Source organism: Fistularia commersonii, chromosome 22 (genome assembly GCF_037954325.1).
Source record: "Fistularia commersonii isolate RoL2024-O1a breed Wild chromosome 22, RoL_Fcom_v1.0, whole genome shotgun sequence".
Taxonomy (NCBI): domain Eukaryota; kingdom Metazoa; phylum Chordata; class Actinopteri; order Syngnathiformes; family Fistulariidae; genus Fistularia; species Fistularia commersonii.
In genome coordinates this window covers 13778809-13796893 of record NC_141305.1, presented here as the reverse complement: position 1 = coordinate 13796893, position 18085 = coordinate 13778809, and the positions used below count along the sequence as shown (strand labels likewise).

The window sequence follows — 18085 nt, the reverse complement described above, 5'->3', positions numbered from 1 at the left end:
AATGGAAACTAGACTGTGTCATGGGGTCAAGACCATGTTGGACTCTACCATCAACATCATCAGGTAGTTGTCTTTATAGAATAGGAAAAATGTCTGAAGGGTTCCTGTCAGATGGCTTAAACATTGCTGTGCCGACGTCATTGTGTAAACACAACTGTGAACTGTATGCTCGAACTGTTTGACTGTGGTGCCATTGAACCTGAAAACAACGAGTCATATTCCACACATTCTTTTTGGATACACATGTCAATTACAGAATGTGGAGATGTGTGCTGATGTCCTTCATTATATTTAAAGAAAACGCAATCTGAACAATCACACTCTGGTGGGATTTGGCCATGGGGTTTCTTCCTCTGCTGTCGTTCATGTGCGGCAGCAATGGCCAACTTTCACCGGTCTCTGAAGCCCTGTCTATTTTCAACATATTTCCTGTTCCTCTGCCAAGGCCGTGCTGAAAGTCACAGCTCTTTGTGAAGCAGGATGACACCTGTAACATACAGTCTGGGTTCCCAGCCAATACAAACCTGATGAGGAGCAACGCTGCACAGCGGGACAATCCCATTTATGAAGCCCCCTCTCTGTGATGTGGACAGATCTATGCATGTGAGACTTCATTTTCTCTCTCTTTTCGGGACAACGCCTCGGTATCATCTGAAGTTGGCTGTATTAGTTGAGAAATCATGCCTTGTCCTCTAAAACATCTTGAGCTGATTGAGTGGCGTGTTGTAGCGACACAAAGTCAACAGTCGTTTCGCCGTCAATCTCCTGGGCTCTTTGCAGCTGTTGTACAATTTCTTGAACGGACTTCATTCCGTGGATTTATGGTACTGAATGGTTCAAGTGATACTAGCAAGGAATGGCAAAGGAAAAAATGCATTGGAAATTACACAGCCTTATCTGCTTACAAGTGGGTGACTGAATACGATATCCTCAGAAGAATAGATGAATATCCATTATTGTGAGAATTTTTTTCTGCATCCGAAAGGACCCCTACCTAACATTCGACACAGTGTAAGTTTCCCGAAGTTTTCCAATTTTCTGTTTGCCAGTTTGAAGTCTGTTACAAGGTGCAGTTTATTACCAAGCTATTTGAAAATACAAGGGACCTTTTTGATTGCCTTTTCCACATAAACAGTGGAATTGCCCAATATCCATGTGCAATATTCTGACAAATCACACTCGAAACCTTCAATAGATCTAATGATGGATTGAATGATTGGTTCATAGAGGGACTGATGGAAAGATACCAGAGTGGCTCTAGACCCACAACAGCCAACGGTTTAATCACACAAGCATCATCACAAGAGATTATGTTCAATGACCGCAGCATAATTGCAACTCAAGGACGATGACAAAAGCAAATGGTGCCATCTTTACGGTCAATGGTATACCGTGTATGGCTTTTTATTGGCAGGTAATAGAATTTGTCTTGAGTTTTTGTGGGATGGCAGGTGCAGCGACAGATTTAGCAAATCGACCTATTGACTGTTTTTAGAACAAAGACATTGAATTTGGTTTTGTGTTTTTGAATTTTTTTTTTTACTGTTTGCCATGTTGACACATTTAGTCCCCATACAAAAATGTATTTGTCAAAAGTACCATTGACCTTTTTCTGTTTTGTTTTCACTTTCTCTGATAACAGGCATATAGACTAGTTAAATCACAGATACTTATTCTAAATGAGGTTTTTCTACTCGCATGCTCAGGAGAATACAGGAGAATACAGGAGAACACAGGAGACTGTAAGCCAGCATATCCAACCCCACCATCTCAAAACTAATGAAGCTAATTGGAATGCAGCAATTGCGTATTTAGAGACTCACACCTGGTACTTTCAACCGAGAAGTGTTTTCCAAGGAACATCATTGTAGATGTTTTTTTTTCCTTCCAGATGGAAATGCAGTTTGTGAGAATAGAGCTCGCAAGGCCAATTACCAGAAGAGTGATTTGGAAAGTAGCTGAGGGGTAATGTTCCACTACGATACAAGCGGGGCAAAACATTATGTGAGTGGTTCAATGGTCGACATGAAGCTTTGGCTACCACTTCTGGTTGGAACTTTCAAAAGGTCAGAGAGTTTCTCCATCATCTCAGGCAGAGGTGAGGGTGAGGAATTTGGTGGCCAACTGTCATATTTGTACTCCAGAGCCAGCCGGTGTATTGCGTACCGCCTTGAGGTAACATGAGTGCATAGCTGGGAAACCTCAGGTGATAGTTTCGCTTTCTCATCAGAATGGTAGCGCCAGCATGGACCACATCTGAGTCAACTATCAGAATAACTGACAGAAAAACCTCCCTTTGCTCATTTACAAGTACTTTGCATTTGAACTTGATGGACAGCTAGGGTTGTCACTGTTGTGTGCCCCCCCCGAGACACTCCTCTTTTTCAGTGTTTAATGAAAAGGAGACTTTTGAATTTATGCATCAGGTTCTTTTGTAAAGTGACAACAGGGATTGTTTCTTGTGTCTGTTCCAGTTAGTGAAAATAATTCACCATTTACCACCGATTTGCTGAAAAGCTGTAATTATTCGTTATTTAACAGATGATGTGTTATTACTACCTTCCAATCAATTGTTAATATATTCAAGCTGTTATGTATTGTACGTTGTCTACCTCTTAGAAGTAATGATTGTGATTATGACTATGAGTACTGACTGAGCACTCTTGCATTAACATGATAATGCCTAACAAGTAATAATTAGGACTCCTTACTCAACATCATGAAGTAATAAAGAATTCTGAGGGCATAGTAATGAAGTAATGACTCATTCCATAAAAACCACTGAGAGCTCATCACATTTTACAAGGTAAGACCTCATTATGTTGTAATGGGTACCGAGTACGGCTGACTTTTCTTGCATCAGAACTTGAACACGTGGCATGCGAATAGGCAACATCCCACAAAAAGAAGGTATTTAGTTTAAACATGCTGTTAACTGGAATCAAATTAATGGCAGACACGAGCCACAAAATAAACAAATTATAGGATTGATGAATTTTATTTGATGTACAGGAGCGTACAGCCAAAAGACAAGATTGATGGAAAATATTCAAACTTAAAAATAAAGCACTGTTTGTTCAATTTCAAGGGCACACAAACACCCAAATACACACACACACACACACACACACACAATCACACCCCGAAAAATGAGGTGAGCACCAACATTTACCACTCCACGACTATGAGTGAAGTCTATACAGTCTATATGCGTTATTCAGATTTTGTAGTAGTACTGTGACAACATTCTCTGTAAACTCTCTCTCACGGAAGTTGTATAGTCTTCTGATACACCTTTACACACACAATTATACATGCAGACACCCCTCCCTCCACACACACACACACACACGCGCGCGCGCGCGAACATGCACACACACAAACACACACATATATATATATATATGCACACACACATTGTAAATTAATCCCACAATTCCACAAGTACATGAGTCAAACATATATTTCAAAGGACAGGCTGTGATAAATTCACAGCCCCTATAGTCACTAATGCATTAAAAATTCCAGTCATTCATGAAAAATACATCAGAAAAAAAGACATTTCCCATCATCATTGGAAGTTTTAACATCTCTTCTCTGTGTCAAACTGTCCTATCACCCTCCACAGAAATAGAGGAAGCGAACAAAGTTGCAAATAAATAAAAAAATGAAGTTTCAGTACAAGTTTCCTGCCAGCAGCAGCTGTGTGCTGCTCCGGGAGTAGAGAGGTAACGCACCTCCCATGTGGGAAAGTCGATGTCATTGTGGCAGGAAGCTTAAAGTGCAAGCGAGCGTATTGCCAGGAGCTGCTGACAGACTGGGAGGCAGTGGACAACGCCGGAGCTGGACGTGATGATTCAGTTAGTGCCTGAAAGTGTGGATGTCGTTGTGGAGGCTGACTGAAGGGCTGCTGTATGTATCGCAGCTTGTGCTGCAGCTGCAACGCTGGATCCACATGACATTACGGTAGAAGCTCTCTCCATCTGGGCAGTGGAAGCGCAGCCTCACCGTGCGGGAGAGCGATGGCGTGCAGCATCGGCCGTCGGTGCAAGTCCCACAGGTACGAGGGCGATAACGCTGTGCCGTAGAGCATCCAGCAAAGCTGATTTTTTCCAGCCCTTGTGGACGAACAGTTCGCTGACACTTCTTACCCTTTCAGAAGAAGCAGATAGAGCATACATCTATTCACAAACAAAATTTTACTTGTCACACAAAGTATTCAAATTAAGCCTACGTTTGATCCCTTCGTCTCCAGGAGCCATTGAGAAAGCTTGAAATAACCCAGCAACTTTAGCCATAAAGCTACACAATTCTTCTCCAGTAAAAAGGATATGGAGCCGCACTCTGCATTCATTAAGCGCTTCTTCCTAATGACCAACCTCAAGTCGTCAAATTAAGTGAGCTTCTGTCTGTTTTTTAACTAGATTCTTTCAAATACGGTCAAACAACTTAGCCTGATAAACGGACCACAAGAATACTACAATAATTTGGTGCCTGTTCTTCCAGTTACTTTGGCTGTTTGAAACCATCTGAAGTAGTGAAGCCGTGCATCCTCCAACGCAGACGAGATAATCAACCGTTTTTGTGAAAATCCCATTGAAACCTATAAAACAGACTAATAGAGAGTTACAAATGTTCTATAGTTTGTGGCAAAATCCTGGACGGTATTTTCTAAAGCAAAACTCGAAACTGAACTCATTAAATGGCCTGCACCCTAGTACTACTGTAGCTCTGCGTCATCCCTGGTCACCTTACAGCAGGGCTTTCTCTGTTGGACTCAGAATAACTGTGTGTTGGAATGTGCTGATCAGTGGAACGATGAGAAGAAAGTGCAACGATGACTCCAAATAAAACATCCAGTTGGAGAATTGACAGGATTCAAAAATCCCAGGTCCAGCAGCTGTTAACCAAACGCCACCGTGCATAATGTTTGCAACAAATCCTTCTCTGGCATCTGACAAAAAAAAAATCCCCCTCTGCAAGCTAGATGTCCGAACATCAGCTCACAGCTATGACCTGACCTGATTTTCTTGGCACTATCCAGAATTTCTATCTCAAAGGGGCTTCTGTGTCTGTGCCTACCTTGCTAGCGATAGGAAGCGGCGGGTCACACTGCCGGATCTGGCACAATCTGGTCTCCCTGATCAGCCGGCAGTCTGGGTTGTTATTGGTGACGCGACTTGATACGGCCATCCCGCATGTAGTGGAACACGCTGTCCACTCAGTAGTTTGGAGAAAACAGCTGGACTCGAGTAAAGCCCCGGACACGGGAAATAACCTCTCTGTCAGATGAAAAAGACAGGAGTCACAGTCAGCCAAATTGCAGCAATTTTCACACCACCTTTGTGTTTGTGTTGGTTACTTATGTAAGAAGTATGACTAAATGATTGACAATAATATTAGTGATAAGACTACAAGTACTTGCAACAACAACAACATAATTATTATAATTAAACATAATAATTGTAATATTAATATCGATAAGACTACAAGTACTTGCAACACCAACAACATAATTCTGATAATTAACAACAACAATGATATTAATATTGATGAGACTACTAGTACTTATATAAGTATATTAAGTATGACTCAATGGCTGGAGACCCCATACACCAGACACAATAATAGTATTGATAAGACTACTCTTACTTGTAACAACAGCAACATAATAATAATACTGTCTACTAATAATAATGATAAAGCTGATGAAATTAGTTCAGTTCCATGTGGGCAGTAATGGTTCTCTTGTCGTGATTTACAATATTTGGTTGTGTTTTGTTTTTTTTACGTAAGTGTTAACCTTGGATCAAAACTTGCAGTTCACAAGAGATCTACTAGTTGATATTTATGGAGCACATTCTTGCTCCCCAGATAAGGAATCCTCTGTTTTAGGTTATTGCCACAGCTTCCTTGTTTGGTCTGACTGTTGGTATGAACCATAATAGCCTACTTGAAAGGTGCCCTGAGCCACAGTCTGGACCGAAGGACTCACAGTCGGTCAGACCTAAAGGTGTGGTCTCATTTCAGATCAAACTAATCTTTGATGCTTACACTTATGCAAAATGCAACCCATGTTTTGCACTTTCAGATGAATGAAGACAAACAAAAACAAGGTCATAAAAGAGGAACCAAACCTTTAGTACTGTGCCTGAAATTTGTGGTACTTGTGGTAATGTGTATAATTTATGCCATTTTTTTCCCTATTATTGGCAAAGCAAACTAATGGCGCAGACTGTGTCAAGTGTTGGCAGACAGGATCTTTCTAACTCGCTGATGACAGGAGCATAAAGTTAAAGTAAGTCACGCAAAACTCTAAGGTGTCGTCTCTGGATAAGTAGAAATACCTGCACTCAGTTCTGTGTGCTTTCCTGTGACTCGCTAAATGAAAACTTCCAAGACATACAATGAATCTGCTTTTTAAAAAACCTGTTTGATCCATTTGCACTCTCAAGGGGATAACCACTTCTAATCTTGATGCTTAAAAGTTTGTTTGTTTTCTTGCAAGGTTCCAGTGACAGTCATTTAATTCTTTCCTAGGTGGTTTCTTCAAGTATTTGGATTTGATTCGAAGCTGTATTGGACTCAACACTCTCTGGCTTGGATTGTTACCTCTGAAGGTGGCAGCTGGGTGCTGAGGCTGCGGCCGGGCAAGCAGCAAGGCACTGATGTGGTTAGGATGGGGCTCACTGTTTGGCGAGGGGGTGTGTGTCAGCTCGTCTGGCTCCTCGCTGATGTGGTTGTCATCGTCACACACCCAGAGATCACAGCAGCCACCGTCCGGCCGGGCCAGTCGGGGATGTGAGCAACGCCAGTTGGGCAGGGGCACTTGGTGAGGACAGAGGGGCATGCAACCCACCACTCCATCCATGCAGATGCACTGGTGCTGGCAGCTGGGCTGGAAGTTCTCACTGTGCTGGTACAACCGGCCGTTGAACTCGCAGGGCAGACCGTGGGCCTCGGCTGTCAACACACACACACACACGCACACACACACACACACACACACACACGTATACACACACACAACAAGAAACCAAAAGGTGAAGATAGATCTATAAAGGGAAAAACACTTCACTGTATGGAAAACACTACAGTGGTGTGATTGGATCAAACTGTTTTGTTTAACAGTTTGCAGGCTTTCTGAAAACAGGCATTAAACAAAGACATTAAATAACATTTTTTTATTTCATTTTATTTTTTTACAATTCTGTCTTTAGACCGTTTCCAATTATTGGCTGATATGACACAGTGCCAAAATACCATTACCATACAATTTTTGTTTGCCTTTTGCCACCTGCTGCCGCAGGCGTTGGATTTCTCCTTCATTTGAAAGAGGCATAAACTATGTGGTTCTTTTTAAAAGGACTGTCTAAACGAAGATCTTGTCACGTCACAGGCAGATTAAAAAAAGGCAGAATTGTCTTTTATGCGGCACCTCTGTGAAATAATATGACTTGTTATCAATACACATTGAAAGTTATTATACAGAAAAAAAATCCTGACGTGATAATGTTGACTGTTAAACAAAACAGATAGATTACTGCATAGAAACAATCAGCAAATATTTTAAGCATTAATTCATCAAAAAATCTTTAAATGTGATGAAAGGGAAACTTTTAGACTGATTCTATGCTTGACTTAAGAGTATACAAACATACGTAGCAAATTGTTTTTCCTTGCAGTCTAGATGTCTTATAACAAAAGAACACACTCCCATCTGTGTGTGTGTGTGTGTGTGTGTGTGTGTGTGTGGAGGATAGATAGATAGATAGATAGATAGATAGATAGATAGATAGATAGATAGATAGATAGATAGATAGATAGATAGATAGATAGATAGATAGTTTCTATGCTAAATTAAAGTTAACCACTGCCTGCACACTTACCACGACAGAGCCCTCTCTTGGGGTCTCCTCCAACCCCCAGATGGCAGCGCAGCCCTTTGATATGATCACAAGGCTCAGAGGCACTGCAATCCTCATTGAACTGCCTTGCACAGATTTTACAGCAGCCGCAGCGGTCGGTCACCCAGCTGACACCCGGCGGACACATCGGGGGCCCCGGGGCGCAGGAACACTCACCTGAGCAGTCACCCTCTGCCTGAGGAGCAGGGTCAGAGGTCAGTTGGCTATTTGCGAATGTTAGGGACTGTATAAAATGAACCTCAACGAACACAGGTATCATCAGAAAACAGCCTTAGAAAATGAAATAAATAAGCATACAGTCAAAATAAAAACATGACGAGATTGCAGGTCATGCAACTCACCGTTACTGCAGAATAGTGGAGCACAACCAGAGCAAAAAGGATCTGCAAATGAATGGGGTAATGCATCCTGGATAGCAAAATGAAAAAAAAAAAAAAAATAGCGACAGAATACAAACAAAAAGAAAAAGATATTGAAAAGTGATAAATTGTCAGGATTCCAAAGAAGCGTTTCCACAAAAGCGTATCCACAGCTTAGAGTCCTGAGTTACACCAGTGTGTACTTGTTTGCCCTCCCTCTGCAGTGCCTTGGGGTCAGAACAGCATAGCTCTACTTCATAGAGGTTTCCCTCAGACGGGCCTTAACTTATAGACACGCATGCCTCCGCCCACACTGTGATATCATCAGTTCTACTCAAGAAGGCTGGAAAACAACCAAAGGGAGGGGGTAGGAGTCTGACTGGTGTGACGTGGAGATGTTTTCAAATCAGTGTCATTTTGCACCTTTGGGCAAAATGTCAAATTGTCATTGCAGATGCAAGTGCCAGATGTTTGATAGTTAATTGTAATTGCTCCAAAGGCTACCAAGTAGGTATATTGTACCGAGGGGATCGACAGGGATTGACAGGGATTGTACCGAGCAGATGTCTGCAAAATAGAAAAAACAAGAAGCGTAGGACAGGCTTAATGGAAAACCTGAGTGGGGACAGTCACTCCATCACGGTGAAGGCTTTTAACAGTGCGAAGCAGTGATGTGGAGAAAATCCCCGTAAACAACACTCCAGTGTGCTGCGAGACACTGCAACTCAGGACATCCTGCGTTCCCTCCATCTCTTTCCAACAGGCCACATTCCAGGAAATACAGGCCTATCCTCAGGTTCCCATGATTGGGAGGAAAAACTTTGCTTTCCCTTTGTCATCCCAGGGGCACATAGAAGTGCTTTGTTGGATTGCAGGAAAGTCCTCACATTAAGCTTTGGCCCATACTGTTATAAAGCCTGGGAAATGTATTTGGCACTTTTGATAAGGAGGCTGAAGGTCTCCCAATGTTTCCTAAAAATACAGTCAGCCCAACAAGTCTCACACAAGTGATATTGTGTTATTTTTCTCATGTATTTGTTTGTTACATGCATTTACTGTTTAAATTCTGACAGGGAGCATGAGTTTCCTCAGGGTTCTCCACGTTCCACCTACCGTCCAAAAACACTCAGGAAGTTAATTGTAGACCCTAAATTGCCCAGATGTGTGAATGAAGGCGTGAATGGTGGCTCATCTCTATATATGGCTCCAGGGTGTACCCCGCTTCCTGTCCAATGACAACCGGAGTAGGCTCCATGCCCCTCTTAATTCATTCATTGGTTCATTTATTAATATTATAGGGCAAGCATTTTCGAAAATAAACAAGGTGCTAGTTGCATCTGACCCATTTACTTCAACAATAACAGCTCCTTCTCAAATCATTGAGGAGGGAAATGTGAGAAGAGGAACACCTGATAAATCTGACCATTTAACTCAATGTCTCACTAACCTTGTTCTGACCAGTAAGAATGACAAATTCCATCTGAGCAAGAGTGGATTTTTCAGTTCTGTAAAGCTCAGTCAAGCTTTGAGAACTACGTAATTTCTGCACTGTTTCTGGAGTCTCATGGCCTTCAACAGAAATGTCTTGTGACTCGTCATCTATTCCACAAATTCTACCAATCTCCAGTGAAGCAGCACAGGGAAAAATGTGCGTTTTGCCAAGCTCTGTGTCAAGTTTTAAAGAGAGACTCAATTTGGAGAAATATATTTGAAACCATTCAAGAATATTAAAAGTTTTTGGTCTTTTTTATGTTTTCTTTTTTCTTTTTTTCTTTTTTACATTTTTACTAATGATGCAATTTTGACTGAGCAAAATTCATCACAGAAATATCACAGAAAGTCAAACAGCTAGTAGTGGCAGTTTAGTCACCATTTCAAGAACAAATCAGATCCGGCTAAATTTCATATTAATACTTGATGACCTTGTCTGTACTGTGTCAGAGTACTGAGTCCCCAACAGTGGCGAAGAATTTAGTTTTTTCAGTTTTCTTCGCTGTTTACTTGTGTGTCATTTTAGTTCAATAAAGCCTCATCTAACATAAAAAGGCAACTGAAATGAATAAGTCCTGGAATTAATCAAATTTAAAGCACAACCAAACCAAACCAGTCCACTGAATAAACACAGTGTGTATTGCTTTAGAGGGAGGTCAAATCTAACCCAGAAGAGTATTTCTTTTGAGAGAAGCTCAGTATAATCTTCTGTTGATTTAAAGCCACTAAAAGTCCACTTGGCCATTTATGCACTGTAGCATGGCTCGTTTAACCCCAAAACACTGTAGTGAGTTATGACAGTAAGGATATAAATAGATAAATGAATCAATTTTGTAACCTGGGGTCCATGTACATTTTTCTTGACCTTGTTGGCTTAAACAGACCTGCAAGTCTCACCACAAAACCAATGCTACATCACTTTGAAGCATAAAAAAAGGAAACATGTCAGAAGATAACAACATTCTAGCAGTCATCCACAGCCAACCCGAGTAAAAGCCCAGGTGTGCTGCTCCAAACAAGGCTGGGGCCTTTAAGCTTGCAGGGATTGCTCCTCACACACCTAACGTCCTGAGAGCAGGTGGCCAAAATGGTGACGTGTGCATAGAAAGAGCTTAACATCAAGCCGTGCTGCACAGACAGTGCAGCTACCCCAACACCAATGAGTTTAGTGTAGTGTAAAAAGCAGTGGGGTAGGGGATTGCTGGAGGAGGATTGTGCAGGGGTGGTTAGGGAGGCGGGGGGGGGGGGGGGGTCACCTTGTTGGGTGACAGAGGGGAAGAAGGGCAGCAGTCTGGATTCTTGACATTCCTGGCCCACAAAGGCAGGATGTGTGCACTAGACACTCTGCTTTGGACACTGATGGAGAAGTTGGGTAGGGGTCTGCAATGGTGGGATGAGGGGGGGGTGCTGCCAGTTTGGCAGCATCCCATCTGGCTAGGTGCCGACCATTGTTTGTTGGCCAGGCAAACATTTCCAAAACACATAGAGGTCAGGAGTTGTTTGCAATTTATCATGCAGCTGTCCATTTTGTTTTCTTGATATCTAAAGAGTTTCAGACAAGTGACTTTTGCAGTAAGTTGACTTTTGCCAAACTTGCGCTTGTTCGCAAAATGTCTCATTTTTCTTTGATCGGTTTTTAGTTTGCAGTTGTTTCCATTGTGAGGCTTCTTTCAAATTGGACAACAAAGGGGAGCAAATCCTCCTGTGTGACAAAGTACTTTCATGGATCCAGAGGTTAAACAGGAAGTGAGTAAAGCTTACAAGGAAGAAGTGTCATAATGTGATGGCCAAACACGCCACATACTAAAAACATGTAACAAAAACAGGATTTGCTACAGTTTATATTTTTGTATCAACTGAATTATCCAATCAGTGGCATTTTAGGAAAATTGTCAAGCAGTGATGTAAAGTATTCATGTATGCACAAAAGCGGCTCTTCTATTTCCCTTCTTGCCACAGTGGCCTTTTCCTTGTCCTCTGGTTAAGCATCTGATGTTTTGGTGGAGGCATTTGCCACCACAAATTGACGCGTTATATTGCCATAATACAGCTTTCATTTAGCTTCTAGCAAGAGCAGTAAATATCATAATGATGTCATCACTAGCAAGATAGATACCAATATTACCCTAAAAATATTTTGTCCGGTTAAGTACCATCTGCATTTAGAAATGAGTGCTAGCAGGTTGGAATAGCAGGAAACAGGTGACACACGTGTTATCAGAGAGTATTGGCCAGACTGGAAGGAGAGGTGTATAAGACAGTGGCAAGGACAGCAATGATGTGGAGACAGCAGCATTGCGGAAAAGACAAGAAGCAGAGCAGGAGGTCACAGAGATGAAGATGCTGAGGTTCTCTTTGGGTGTGACTCGAACTAGTCCATCAGAGGGACACCACATGACGGATGTTTTGGAGAGAAGGTCAGGATGGCCAGACTGATGACTCTGACGTGTACAAAGGAAGGATAGTGAATATATTGGTAGAAGGATGCTGAAGTTTTGAACTGAATGGAAAAGGGACGATCTCAGTATTTAGCAACTAATACAAACAATAGGACATAGTGCCAGGGGACAATCAGGTAGTTGCAAAGCACTCGAGGAATTCTGTTTCAAGTAAGTCGCAGTGACTCCATAATACATTTCCATTTCGGACAGTTTTCTGTACAATGAGACACAATACAGAGGAAGCATTGTGTTGCTGGAAAAAAGATGTTTAAATACTTCCGATAACCATACCCTATTTTACATGACACAATTCAGTTGTCAAAAAAAAAACATGAAACACAACAACAATAAATAAAGTTATTGAAAAGAAAAGATTAAGCTTTTGGTAACTAATTAACTTAATGCAGGTACAGGTGCTGCTTTCCAGTGCAAAAGGGTATCCATAGTAACAAATGAAAATGCTCAACTTTGAGACCTATTGCATTGGAATGCATGAATCTGTCCATGACCACAGGCGCTGATACTCACAAAGACGTCTTTCAAGCACAAATCCGCTGAGTGGAAAAAGCAGTGTGCAGAATGGTTACAGCATGAAGGACATGCAACACAAAATTAGGGAATGTTTTCACATTGGTTCTGAAATATCAGCGACAGCGACACCCCCCAGAAAAAAACTGTCTTTGCTGAGAGTTAACAGAGTGAATGTGCTTGAAGCTTGAACCTAATCCACCATCTTAATCGCAATGTCTTCACATTTATGCAGCCCTCCTTGTTCTCCAAACATTTTGTTCTTTAAAAGCCCAAAAGCAGATGACATCACTACTTTTCATGCATTTATCTGTAGTAAACATGCCATTTAATGTATGTCTAGTGCAGTGTGAGCTGTGTTTGAGTGTAAACATTTTGGGGGGCTGCAGCCCCAGTCAGAGCACCACTGTCACAGGTTATGTCTCGGCCGCATTCCTCATACTAGTGTCCTTAAAAAGCTCCTCGTACACTGCAGTCATCACTCATTCCCCGTTTTACCCTGAATGGGTTCCATTTTTCCTTCCATGCACATACAGTCCATACTGTACGGCATATACTGTGCAGCTGGAGCTGATCACCAGCCTAGTATTAGATTTCATAGATGAGTGTGAGCCGATTATTTCGTGACTTGTGGTGCGTTTGAATAACTGGCATTTACACATCAGTTCTCTGAAGAGGACGTATTTTCTATCGTGACAAATGATTCAAAGTAGAGACCAAAGCTTTTGAGATGATTTTCTCATGATGTGATGTGATACATATGACCTTATTATAATGCCGAGGAGGTGGAAATTTGGGAAATGAAACAAACGAGAAGTTTTTGATTTGTGGAACAGTGTTTTTTTTTTTAATCAATGAAAGACTGAATGACACCTCATCCTGTGTAACATGGCGGATTCATTTTGAAATAAGCTGAGGAGTTGTTTTGTCCCGCCAACCATGATTTTAGCTTTCAATTTATGAACAAAAAACTTCAACCTAACAGTATTTTCTAAATAGTTTATGATGTTGTGGACTTCAGTGCGTTCAATTTGAATTTAATGTTCAAACAGTTCTTCATCAGAGGATGTACTTTTTACATTTGTCGAGAATGTTTCCTTTCTCATTTCAGGTTCTTAGCAGCAAGCAACATTGGCTATTGTGGAAACAAAGGGGTCCGATGTTAATGAAGTGCAAAGTACTGTCCACATGGCACAAAGAGCCTAAAATACATCACAAGAAAATGCATTGATAAAACTGTCTGATAGGATGTTCAAAGCTCATAAATGGCTACTCAGCAGGTGGCAGAATCACATGGTTGTTCCTATGCACAACTAGCCTTTCCTGTGACTGGAGCTCTGCAGAAAGGGATTTCAAAAGTTGAAGTAGTTCCACAAAAAAAAAGTAAACGATAAAGTTGTTCAGGTCTTCATGTGACGGCTGCAGGTGCAGCACTTCTGCAGCCACACGCAAAGACGGGAGATGTGATTTAAGCCGGCACCAGCCCAAGCAGCGGAGTCAAGGGGAAAGCACAGGAATGCAAATTCCTGCACGGTATCTAATAGGAGTGATGACAGCAAGGAGTGTGGGGCAGCAATAACTGGTGACTGCGATAGCAAAGCGAGCAATAATCCGGCCATTGTGCGTCTGCAACGGAAAGTGTGGTGCGGGTACTGATGGAGGCTGCCACAAGTGGACTGAACGAATAACTTTTACATCCCTGGTCACATCTGAGCAGCTTCTTTGTAAGTGATGATGCACGTGACTGAAAGGCAATTTGGGTGACAACAGCAAGTTCAAATCTCAGATTGTTAGTTGGGATTCTAATATTATTTTTCCTGATTGAATCTCACTTTCTTTCATCTATTTTTTACAAAAGGTGGAGCTTGAGCCTAAGATGCATTTTCCACTATCAATTAATTTTTAACTAAATTATAACTTTGCCTAAAATAAGCTAACAATATTATATACAATATAATATAAGGCAGTCATTGCAAAATAATAAGAGTAACATGATCTCCATTGTTGCTCTATTTGAGACGAAAACACTGTTTGTTATGATATTTGGTCTACATTTGACCTGAATGAAAACAAAGGCTCCAAAATGTGAAAGTCATACAATTCAAACACAAGTTTAAAAATCGCTGAATGCTCAGGGGAATGGCCCTGCTTTCTGTCTGCATTTAGCAAAGATAATAAGAGGTTTTTTTTTTTCAGTTTTTTTATGCTTTTCATATCTGGAACATTAACAATAGTTGATACTTGCAGTTTTTCATGGAGCATGCAGGTCTTTCTGATTGCTGATCCCTTTCATTAAACCATGAGTCATGTCTTGTACTTTACTGTTACCTATTTTTATATACTTTATGTCTTGAGAAGCACATTAACTATTACACTTGTACCTTACGTATCCACTCACCACTTCATTTTTCTATTCTAGTGGATGTTTCTAACATTTTGCAATGATGTTTATATTGTGATACATATATTTATGTATTGCCATGTTGCTAAAATGTACTACAGCAACTTGTATCGCATTATTTCCAGCCCATTTTGGTGCAAATACAATCAGTATGGTAACTCATGTCCTGCAAATGACAATATTCTCCAGGGTAATCCCATCTTTGAGATGGTTCCTGTTTTTTTCCTCTTTTTTTTTATTTTTTTTTATTTCAATGTTGTTCATGGATCATAAAGGTTTGAGGTGTATGTCTGTGTTTGTTTCTTTTTGACTTTCATTGGAAGCTTGAACTGAATGTGCTGTGGGAGATGAAAGACTATATGGCTCTGCCAAAAAAAATGCTAACGCTATCTGGCAACCTTTCTAAAATATACTTGAGAGGAAAGGGGCGTGAAGCCATACTGATTTTTTTTATTTTTCAAGGGGCTCCGTGATACACAAAATATATCCAAAAAAAGAACCCAAAATTACAAGCAGACACAGACCCAAACACAGTGCAAGATAATGTGTCTTCATATCACCAGCTGCCTCCCTACACTTACAAATATGAAGAAATGAGTGAAATCAGCAACAAATAAGGATTTTTTGGCTGTCCTCAGGAGAGAAACAAAGCCTAAAGTATTGAGCCTGTTTTCATAAAACAATATTTGAGGATAGTAGCATATGAAGGATACCAGTAATCTAAGGATTATCTCTTCTGCATCTATTCTTCTTACTACAAACCATTGAGGTCTGGAATAACATTATGATCACCCATGGTTCACACAAACAAAACTGTGCAACCCACCATATCCTCTTATGTTTTGAGGCCCCGAAGCATTTGACACCATGCATAAAGTCACATATTCAAATTCATGACATAAAAGCAGCCTCAGTATATTCTCGCATCTTAAGTAAAATAGATATTTTAATAGAGTACAGGTATCGGTGATACTCATTTACACATATCCACCTCCTTGTGTAAAAATATCCTCAAAAAATCTATAACACGGCATAAAGTTGTATTTCAAGGCCATTTCAGCCAAAAAAAACACGGTCTGACTACAAAAACTGAAAAAAGCGATCTGTCTGAAAGATGGTGAAACGTCGCAAGATTCTACATAAACAAAATAATTCTGCCTTAAAGCACACGGATCTAACAAACAGCAGGATTTAGCTAAAAATGACATAGCCGACAGCACAGATGCTGCCTTTCCCTGCAGTGAATCTGAAGTTTCCTAAACGGCATACCGCATATTTAGTACACTTGAATAAACAAACTGGTATTTCAAAGGGACTTTAGTGTGGGAGCTGGCAGTATAGCTGCCTGACAGAGGGTGTCCTGTTAGCGGCGGGGGAAAAGGTGGCACTGCTACACAGCGCTGCCTGTGATTCAGAGGGGAAAATGTTATCACAGTAAAGGCGTAAACAGAAAACGTTCCAGGGCTCCCTGACGAGAACTGGGACACAAACACATAAAGCTCACTGTGCCTAAGGTGGCTGAAAAGCCAATATACAGTAAATGGAAATGAAGTCACATTTGATCGAGAAATGACAGCACAGCCGCCATTGTACATGTGACTAGAAACAGGTCTGGCAACATCCGGCCTTGACATAACTCTTTGTAGGTTGCAAAGGTTTGCCTTGCAGCTTGCACTGTCACTAACTCCAATGCCCCATGATAAATATTGTGTGTTGTTGGCTTCTAAAATTAGGAGTGTTTGCGCTGATATCCAACGGGATTGAGGTCATTTCTTCAAAGGGCTCTTTGAAACTCCCTAAAGGTTGGAGCCTCGAGAAATCTCGTAGGGTAAAGATTCATTTCCAAGGGAAAGAATTCAGTCGTGATCCTGAGGAAAGAAGAGAAGCCAAAGGTCAAGGTCTTTTATTTCAGTTTGTTGAAGTCATAAATAGAAATTGGTACACTACCTGAGCATGAGCCCAGTGATAGGTTTAGATGTAAAGTCCTTCCAAGGTGAACTTTGCAGGACCACCAAATTAAAGTAGACTATTAACCACAATGAAAGGAACAGTGTACAAGACAGTGGTGAGAGCAGCAAGGCTGTATGGTCTAGAAACAGTGACAATGACCAAAAGACTGGAGGCAGAGTTGGAGGTCGCAGAGATGAAGATGCTGAGGATCTCTTTGTGAGTGACCACGATGGATAGCATCAGTAATGAGTTTATCAGAGGAACAGCACATGTTTGATGTTTTGGACAGAGGCGATGGCTGGGTCATGGACAGAGGATGGATAGTGAAAATATTGGGAGACAGAAGCTGGAATTGGAGGTCAAGAAGAAGACCAAGGAGAAGATAGATGGACATAGCGAGAGAAGATATGAAGGTAGTTAATGCGAGAGAGGAGGCTCCAGAGACTTTAGATGGAGAAGGTGGACTTGCTGTGGAGACCCCTGAGGGGAAAAGCCCAAAGGTGAAGAAGAAGAAGTTTTGCATGAGGCAATAATGAATTAAAATGTCATTTATTTTCACATTATTGGCAGTCCCTATGTCCTATTGGCAGTCCCTATGTCCTCTATTGTAAGTCGCTTTGGATAAAAGTGTCTGCCAAATGCAATGTAATGTAATGTAATGTAATGTAACATTTTACGACATGTGTATAGTTTCCAAAAACTCACAAGTTAGTCAAAGTTACGAGGAAATGTCAAATCATACCATTAATAATTATCTGTTATATAAACAGCCTCCATACTGGCGGTTTCAATGTTCACTAAATTGCATAATTGCATAAATGAGAAATGAGATACAGGTTAAAAAAAAAAGAACACCTGGTACATTTGTACATGATGTTGTTGTAATACTATTTTGCCTAAACGCCCCCCTGAATTTACAACAATGAAAAAATCTGGCTGTTTAAGGTATTTCACAATGGGTAGCAACCTCGCTCAATATACAGCAAA

General features: G+C 41.0%; 1 protein-coding gene across 1 annotated transcript; it reads right to left on the bottom strand.

Moving 5' to 3' along the window:
* Nucleotides 1-2985: 2985 nt before the first annotated feature.
* On the bottom strand, nucleotides 2986-8562 carry ccn1l2 (cellular communication network factor 1, like 2). Its single transcript, XM_086169609.1, has 5 exons — nucleotides 8270-8562; nucleotides 7890-8103; nucleotides 6613-6963; nucleotides 5083-5282; nucleotides 2986-4152 (listed from the first exon to the last, which is right to left on the bottom strand). The coding sequence occupies exons 1-5, from the start codon at nucleotides 8333-8335 to the stop codon at nucleotides 3862-3864; spliced, it is 1122 nt and encodes a 373-aa protein (XP_086025735.1). The 5' UTR covers nucleotides 8336-8562; the 3' UTR covers nucleotides 2986-3861.
* Between the last annotated feature and the right edge of the window lie 9523 nt (nucleotides 8563-18085).